The sequence below is a fragment of the Besnoitia besnoiti genome, chromosome I (genome assembly GCF_002563875.1).
Source record: "Besnoitia besnoiti strain Bb-Ger1 chromosome I, whole genome shotgun sequence".
NCBI classification, from domain to species: Eukaryota; Apicomplexa; class Conoidasida; order Eucoccidiorida; family Sarcocystidae; genus Besnoitia; species Besnoitia besnoiti.
The window spans coordinates 3,310,180-3,318,972 of NC_042356.1; the positions used below are offsets into that span (position 1 = coordinate 3,310,180).

At 56.6% G+C, this 8,793-nt stretch overlaps 1 protein-coding gene and 1 non-coding gene across 2 annotated transcripts; both read right to left on the minus strand.

Moving 5' to 3' along the window:
- Positions 1-960: 960 nt before the first annotated feature.
- On the minus strand, positions 961-1,032 carry BESB_011670. The gene has a single exon. It is a non-coding gene; the product is annotated as a tRNA-Trp (tRNA).
- A 1,415-nt stretch (positions 1,033-2,447) lies between these two features.
- Positions 2,448-7,607, minus strand: BESB_004910 (uncharacterized protein; the record flags this gene model as incomplete). Its single annotated transcript, XM_029359246.1, has 1 exon — positions 2,448-7,607. One exon carries the CDS (start codon positions 7,605-7,607, stop codon positions 2,448-2,450), a length of 5,160 nt encoding a protein of 1,719 aa, XP_029222159.1.
- Between the last annotated feature and the right edge of the window lie 1,186 nt (positions 7,608-8,793).

Consider the following 8,793-nt stretch of genomic DNA (forward strand, 5'->3'; position numbering starts at 1 on the left):
AAGAGATCATGCGTTCCAAGTTCTCAGCGGAGAGTGGAGGCGTTTGCCGAACAATCAGATCTGAACGGGCAAGACTGCGGTGCCGTCCTTCAGCTGTAAATGCAGTGCACGAAAAATACTTTCCAAAATGTTCTTGTAAGTCATGCGTTCTTCGGTACAAACCGAAAACGCGAGGCAGCAGATTATAACCACATAGTGCTTGGAGGTCGATCTACGCGTCGTTTTGAACGTATAGGGCTGTTGCGGTGACGTATAGGACTGTTGCGGTGAACATTACTGGCCTGTCACTCACTGACTAAGAACTTTTTTTTTTTCACACTGCGTCGTTCCTAACGTTGGGGTGAGGAAGAAGGTGCTTTCCTCGCTAAAGCTGGCCTGCCACTCTGGGGGGCAGTCTAACTGTGCTGACGAGAAACAGAACATGCTCACGAAGTCCTTCGTCATGGGTGCAACTGGCTGAATAGTCTAACCAGCACCACGTGATACGAACTCTTACAGACACACAGCGGCGCTACGTGTGCGCGCAAGGTGGAACCTTTGTTCCTCTTTTTGTAAGTCCCTGGATTCAATGTAGCGTGCACAGACATTGAGATACCTTCTTGTCGCAGACAGTTCACTCACGCAGCGGCTCTAGATACACCGTTCGACGCCACGCGAAGTATCTCTTACCGAGAGGCATGCTCGATACACGAACAAGAATCAAATCGCGTCGCAAAAACGCTTCCCAACAGACTTTCAGCGGCCTTTTACGCAAATCGCGTGTGCAGCATCGCACGCGCAAGCACGAAGTCTCGCTGCTCTCACTCTACTTCGCGGTCACGTCGGAAACGCGACCTTACCACATGATCAACGCCGTGGCAAAGACCGCTCAAGAAAATGCGAATACAACAAACGGCTCTACGGGAAACCTCGCCACGACCGAGAGCTCGAAGAGAAACCATCTACAAAAACTAATCAGCCTGAGCCCAGAGCGACTCGAACGCCCAGCCTTCTGATCTGGAGTCAGACGCGCTACCATTGCGCCATAGGCCCTGCAACTCCGCTGCTGCCTCACGCCTCTATGATAGTTTCTGACTCGTGTTTTTTCCACTTCTGGCCCTTCTCCTCCACACATGAATGCGCTATTGGTACACCCCGAAGCTATTTGCGTCTAGTTGTGACAGGGAACGGCGGAATACGTCGAAACGGTCCCGGGGTGTCTTCCTGCGGCAGTGTCAGTGCCTCACCGACCTATCTCCGGAACCACCGTCGTTGCGCGACGACTAAATCGTTGCCCTGAATCGCCCAGAGGACAGTTCGCTCCGCCCTCTGGAAGAACCTGTGGTGTTAACGCAGCTGGTCATCCTGTTTCTGCAAACTGCGTGAGGAGACAGACCAAAGCGACTCTCCCGTGGTGTGCAGGTGGCCCATCAGGCACGGCTGGGCAAAGGGCAGTCACGATAAGCGAACCCTCAGCGCGCCGCAGAGAAAAATGCGACACGCGTGCGGGTACTCCACCCCCGTCGGCCGCCGATCACGCGCGTGGCTCCATCGTCCATTCTTTTTTTTTGAAATTGGCATGACGGCGTCGACTCTTCCCTTCTTACCTATGTGCAACGCGGGAAATGTGAAAAGACTTCAGGCCTCTCGCAGCGCGGGCGCTATCACTGGACGTGGTCCGTGTGCAGTGTAACACTCTGGGGGAGCCTGTCAATGTCCTGCAGCACAATGTTCCTCCGCGGAGTCACAAACAGATGGGGGGCGAAACTAACCAAATCTTTGTTCCATGTACACCTTTATTCGATTCGCTTTTCTCCGCGCGTTCTGGAACATTTGTAGCGCCAAACCTGACATCCGGCGACATACGTGCTACAGAGCTCCCATTGAGACACATCTGGGACAGCGCCAACGAGTGGCCCGACAGGCCGCGAGAGTGCAGTCGCCAGGCTGTAAGCAGCTCTTCACGGCGCAGATGACCGCTAGACAATCAGTCTTCACGTCTCTTCATGACGAGACAATACCTGCCACAGCACCCGCATACGCAGGACAGTTCCCGTTGAGACTAGACATGTCTTCAAAAGTTCTGGAGCTGAAGAAAAAACCCCACCACGCTGCACTGGAGACGAGAACGATGGTCACATTGGGGCCGATAACGCCGGACTTGAGTCATAGCACATTATCTTCTCGTTCAACTTTTAAGGCGCGCGCAGAACGCAGATCAAACCTCGTTTCTTACTTGCCACACGGACAAAAGAGCGTGCATTCCGCGGCCCGACCACTTACAAATTTAGTCAGATGGTAAAGCCGATGAGCAAGAACAAGGCCCATTCTGGGCACAAGAGACACTTCGAAACGTACGCCTGGCGGCGAGGCAGAAAAACGAACTCCGGCAACTACCCGTAAACTCAGTAACCTGCCTTTTTCCCAAAGTGTGCACCACACAGTCAAGAATCTGGACGGCTGGAACTCTACGCGTCCATCCGTTTCTGTTGCCTTCGCTGACGATGCTCCCGCAGGTCATTAGCCTCTTCGAGTGCTTGAGTGACTACAGCCAGCCGTCTCATCACTTGCTGCAGCTGCTGTCTGTAGTGGGCGCTCTTTGCCGCTAAACGACGCGAAGTTGAACACTCCTCCGCGTACAGACGCTGAAGCCTCTCCACGGCATCACCTCGTGCCTCGTCTTCAACTTGCCGCTGAAAAATCTGACCTCCCTTGCCTGTCCCTTCGCCTTCGTGTCCGCTCTCGGCTTCGATAAGAGTTCTGGAGGGCGCCGGCGATGCGTCAGCCTCTGTCGCTACTCTTCTCTTGCTCTCTGCATCGGAATCACGGCTCGTCGCTATTCCCTCGTCCACTGTCTGTTGATCACATTGGCATGAGGATCTCTCATCTCTCCTTCCTTCCTCTCGCCGCCCGTTGCTCTCTCCGCTGGAAGTGAGTGCGCTGGAGACGCCTCTTCCCTCTTGCTGCGTCAGCCTCTGCTTCAAAAGCTCATTCTCCTCTCTAAGCCGTTCTGTCGCTTTTTCTTGCTCTTCTGCGCGTCCCTCCGCGTCCTCTCCTCGTCGCCTCCAGTCTGCAAGCTTGCTCGTCATTTGCTCTAGGCATTTTCGCAGCTCGTTGCTTTCCTCAGCGAGCTCGGCGTTCTGCTGGATAAGTCGCTGGCAGACTTGTTCTCTCTGATGCTTTTCGCGCTCAAGCTCTCTTTCGCACTCTTCTCGGCGTTTTTCTTCTTCTTGCTCGGCTGTCGCCCGCGCGAGTGTCTGCACGGTATTCTCCTCCTGTAGGCGCATCAGCTCGTCCCGTAGAACTGCCTTCTCAGCTTCTATCTCTCGATTCTGTTTCCTTAGTTTTTCATACGCGTCCGCGCCCTCCCTCTCGCGCTCTTGATGAGCCTGTGCTTCTTTGGCGCGAAACTCCTCGCTCTCCTTCAGCCGGCTTTCCATTGTCTCCCTCTCAATCTCCCACGCCTTTGATTTGTCGGCAAGCAATCCCCGCTGATTCTTCAGCGCGGCCTCCAGCTCGCCGAGCTCCCGGGTAAGCGTCTCTCTGTCGGCCTCGAGTTGTCTCGCCTGTGCAGCGTATTGTTCCCTCTCCTCCTCCAGCCGACGCTTCTCGCCCGCGTGAGTCTTCCGCTCTTCTTCGATCTCCGCCGTCATTCTCAGATAATTCGTTCTCTCCTCTTCCAAGCGCTGCCTCTGAATTGCGCATGCCTCTCGTTCTTGCTGTACCTTGATTTTCGCTTGCACCAGCGACTCTCTCTCTTCGTGAAGCTCTCTTTGCTCCCGCGCGAAGGCCTCCCGCTCGCCGTCTAGCGCCCCTTTCGCGTGTGCAAGCGCAGCTCGCTCTTCTTCTGCCTGCCGCGTTACGTGTGCAGAACTCTCCCGTGCTTCCTCCAGCGCGCGTCGTTCTCGTGTGACAGCCTCGCGCTCTTTTTCCAACATAGTTTTATCTTTTTCCAAACTGTCTCTCTCTTTGTCAAGCTCGCGCTTCCGCTCCTCGCACGCTTCCTCCCTCGCTTTCAGCCCTCCCGCCTCTTCGAGGTGCCTTTCTCGTTCTTCCTCCATCCGTCTCCTGCGGGCATCGTAGTACTCCCTTTTGTCAGTGAATTCCCGTTTTTCGTTTACGAAAGCGGCCCTCTCCTTTTCAAACTGGTGCCTGTCTGCGTCGAGCCTCTCTGTCGCTTCCTGGAGCTCCTGTTGCTTCTTCTTGAAACGATCGAGTTCTTCCTGCAAGTCGTATTTCCGCTTCAGAGCTGCTTTCTTTTCTCCCAGGAGGGCAGCCTGCTCTTCCGCACACGTCCGCCGGTCTTCCTCGAGCTTGGTGTTCGCTTGCCAAAGCATTTCTCTCTCTGCGTCGAGCTTGGCCTTCTGCGTCCTGCACGTCTCTCTGCTTTTTTCAACCTCTTCTTTGGCCGCCTTCCCTTCCTCTAGCTCTTTGCCCTCTGCCGCGAGTCTCTCGAGCTCCTCCGCCAGCGTGCGCTTCTTCTTCGCGCACGCCTGCCTCTCCTCTTCGAGACTTCTCCGTGCTGTGGCTAGCGTCTCCTTTCTCTCTTCGAACGCCGCCTCAGCCTCTTCTGCCTCTTCGCGAAGGAAACCGTCTAGCCCCTCCACGCCCTCCGCTTCCCCCTCCACAGCCGTAAAATGACAAGCGCCTGACGATCGGGGGCAGACCTGCATGATCCCTGTCGCGGTTGCTTGCTCTTCCGTTGCATTGTGTTCCCTCGCCTCGCTGTCCATCTCGTCTCCGCCTTCGAGGGTGTTTTCTCTACGCCCGTTCGTCGCTCTTCCCGTCGAAGCATCCCCCTCCCTCTTCTGCGTATTTCGTTCTCCTTCGGCCTCTTCTGCACCATTCGCGTCGCGTGGTGCAGCAGCTCCACGCGTCACCGTGCAGCCGCCGGTCGCCTCCGATGAGACCTCAGGGCTGGCTGCGTCGGGTGTTTCGGGCATGTCGTGGAATGGGTCAGAAGAGGAACGAGACACACTGTTTGAAGACACTGAAAGCTTTTCTGGAAGATTCTGGTAGACCTGCTGCGCGGGTGCTGGTCGCTCGGCCGCCTCTGCGTCGTCGAGAGGCACCTCAAAAAGCTCCTCTTCAGCCTCCAGGTTGGAGAGAGATGTGCGTACACCTGACAAAACCCCTTCTGTGTCAGACGGTGACAAGCACGGACGTCCAGCGGTTTTCGACTCGCGCCCTTGCGGTGTCGTTCGATCCTTGCCCTCCGCCCCGCCGCTTGCGTCATTTCTTTCGAAAACTTCTGTCTCGGCGAAATCTGTGCAGACCTTTGCTGGACCAAGCGCCGCCGCAGGGACGCGCTCTGCGACTGGATTGCGCGGCAAGTCAGACGGGGAAGCTGCTCCCGGGCCTCCGAGCGACATTTTGCGTCTCGCTTGAGCCGCAAGTAGCTCCACTTCGAGGGCGTCGTTGCGTTTCTTCAGGGCCTCTAGTTGCTCATGGATGCGCCGCATCCGCTCTTCAGCTGTTTCCGCCCTGTCCACGCTCCCGCGGCGCCGACCTGGAAGATCTTCACCGGTCGCTCGACTTGGATTTGCGTCATCAAAACCGTGTCTGTGGTCTGTGACAAGACAGGCCCCAAGCTCCGTCCCTTGACGGCTTCGAACGACAAAGGCCCTGTCGCTTTGCGGCTGATGCAGATCCCCGTCTTCCCACTCCGCAACCAGGCTCGCGTCGTGCACATATCCGCGCGTTCCTGCCTCATGTTTCCCGCCTTCTTCACACCGCGAGGCGACAGACGCCCCAGAGTCTCCGGGGTGCACGCATGGAGGAAATCTTACACTCTTTTTCTTGGCTTCCTTCGCCTCCGCTCTCTCCACAGGAAGGACAGAGTCATTCTTCTTCTGCGGACGGCGTAGCGCTCCTGCGGAGGACAGCGTTGGAGGCAGCTCACCCAGCGCGTTTCGCGGCTCCGGTGTACAGACGCCGGCCGGCGAGGAAGAAGCTGCCGGCGGGACTGCCCAGGAAGAAGAAACGCGTAAAGAGGAGGCAGCAGCGAAACCTGCCGAGGGACAGAAAGGCTCTTGTAGGGGCGAGACAGAAGAGCCCGAGGCAACGGCCGTCGACGAGCGTCTGTCCTCTCCTGGGGAAGAGAACGCGGAAGGAGAGAGGCCAGAAGGGCGCCGCCTCCCCTCATCCAGGTCGCCGCGCGACGCAACCGAGAGATCTAAGGCGGAGAGATTGAACAGGCTCTCCCTCAAAACCGACGTCTTCAGCAGCTGAGAAGAGAACAAAGAGAACGCCTCGGCAGTCTTGCAGTCGGGCACACGCCGCGGATCGTGCGCTGGCTTCGCATCCACTCCCGCTCGCTGAGAAAGGGTCTCTGATTCTCGTGGAGGAAACGACGAGGAAGAGGGAGGAAGAGCGCCCTCCGCCGGACAGGCTGCGCACCTGCTTGACGCAGTCGAGTTAACAGGCACGACGGCAGGCACAGCTGCCTCGTCGACAGGCGACGAGGAGAAAGACTGCAGCCGCGAAGACGGAGGAGAAGGAAGACGCGTTGAAAACTCTGAAGAGGCGGAGGTCGAGGGGAAACGTGGGAAAGGAGGCGATGGCGTCGGCGCCAGAGAAGCAGAGTCTTTAGCGCGTTGCGAACTGTCACTGGAGGTCTCCTGGTCGTCGATTTTCCCGCGCGGCCTCGCGAACGGAGTGATTGCGTCGGTCCAGTGTGCCGACAGAAAAGAAGGGAAGGGAGGAGGCGTCACAGCTAGTTGACTTGCCGAGAAATTTGTGAAGCGCCGCACGGATTTGAGCCGCCGAGTAGCAGCGGAAGAGGCAAAGAAAGAAGCGGACGAAGGAGCAGACGCAGGTGTAGAAGAAGGAGAAGAGCCTTGTTTTGAGTCGCACAGCGAGAGGCTTTCCCTGTGGCGCTCTCTAGAAATAACGAGGAAACTCGGCAGAGGAGAGGCAGCTGCACGCGATGCCCCTGCAGGTGCCGCGGCATCTATGGCAGCGGCCGTGTCAGCAAAAGACGGATTCGAGGAAACCCGGAGAACTTTGGGCGACGCACAGGGAGCGTGAAGATGTTCAGAAGGCGCCGAAGGATGAGGAACCTGCAGAGAGGGGTCCTGAGCCACGCTGCGGCCGCAAGATGGCTGAGAAGGAGACTGCGAAGAACAGGCCCCCGCGCTACATGGCGGTGAGGAAGGGACCGAATGAAAGGAGAGAGATCGCGACCAGCTGGAAGAAATTGGCGCATGGATGGCGTCTTGGTACCGGTCTACTCTGTAGTCTACAGACTCCGCATACTGCTTTCGGTAGCCTTCGTCGGAATGACGCCGGGGCGAGCGTGTCGACTGTGGGTGATGACAGGGAACATGAGAGACAGGAGCAGGAAAAGCATCAGACATACACGAGAAAGGAGGAAGGCGTGGTGCGACAGACTCTCGTGACAAAGGTGAACTTAGACAGGCTTTTCTGGGGCCGCTCTCGTGGTCCTCAAGCTGCAAGGCCGGGGAACTGGGTTCCTCCTTTCCATTCCGACGAGCCGCGGCAACCGGACTGCAATCTCCTGTCCACGGCGGTTCCCGCGGCGAAAGATATTCAAGATTTAGCGGAGAAGAAGCCCTGTTTCTCGAGAGAGAGGAAAGGGCAGCAGGCATAGGCTGCATGGAAGCCATTGCGGCTGGAGCGGCGCGGAGACTCGGCAGCCGAACCGGACTGAAGGCGAGGCACCAGTAACCTGGCTCAGGCCAGAAGGTGCATTAAATAAAAGAGGGGAATGTGGTGCAAGACGCGGGAAAAAAGAAAACCAAGGACACAAGCACACCGGAGACGGAGACGTGCGACTGAGGCGCTTACGGCTTTGCTCGACGGGGACAACGTCTCGAGTCAGACAGACAGATACGTCTCTTCGGGCGACTTACATCGGCTGGGCTTCTCTCTCTGTATTTTAACAATGCATTCGCATAATACGCTTTCCTGTAATCCGTTTATCTACGATAGTTCACCATTTCAATTGATGGGGATTCGCCAGTCGCTCATCTGTCTTGCCACCCCCCTTCTTTCAAGCCATCCCGTGCGCATGCACACTACACGCTGCTTTGAACACGGAAACGAAAAGTCGTTGCAAGATCGTGCGACGTAACCAACTTGCAGCAAACATTCAGGGTATTGGCGGTCAAATGGCAGCTCCTGCAGACTTCGCGGGGAAGTTATTTCGCCCTCAAGAAATGACCAATGCGTCAGAGTAAGGTGTATCTGCACCCTACTCGTCCTCTGACGCTCAGAGCGCCAGCTACAGGCGCTCGGCTTTAACAAGTCTCCAAGCAGTGGTCGGCTTTTTCATACGCTCTTCTTCCAGCTGGGTCTCAATTCGGATCTCCCAAAGAATGTGCGCTTCCCATGCTGTGAGAGTTCGAAGGAGACTCTGTCCGCATTCCGCCCATAACATGCTGGCTGGTAGTTGCATGCCCCGACCCTGTGTTAATCTAGTAGTACAGCGCTTCACACAATGCACTCCGTTTCTGCGGCCAGCGTCGCACCGCAGTACTGCTTTTAGGATAGGGCAGCTCATGACGACGCGCTGAAAACCGAATTTCTTTTCTTGCGTCTGCATCTCCCCCTCGTTTCGTGGGCGCGGAGTATTATCCGATGCACTAACCTTCGTTGTTCCTGTTGATCCTGCGACTACAGCGCGTGGCAAAATGAAGGGTGTCTTGTGGCTAACACCTCTCGATCCTCGCATGGCATCGGTAGTTGATATAGCAGCACCTATGTGGGAAACGAGTTCGAGATATGCTGACAAATACCAGCCGCTGCCTTTGCCAGATTTGCAACATACAACACGCGAATTCACACCAACCC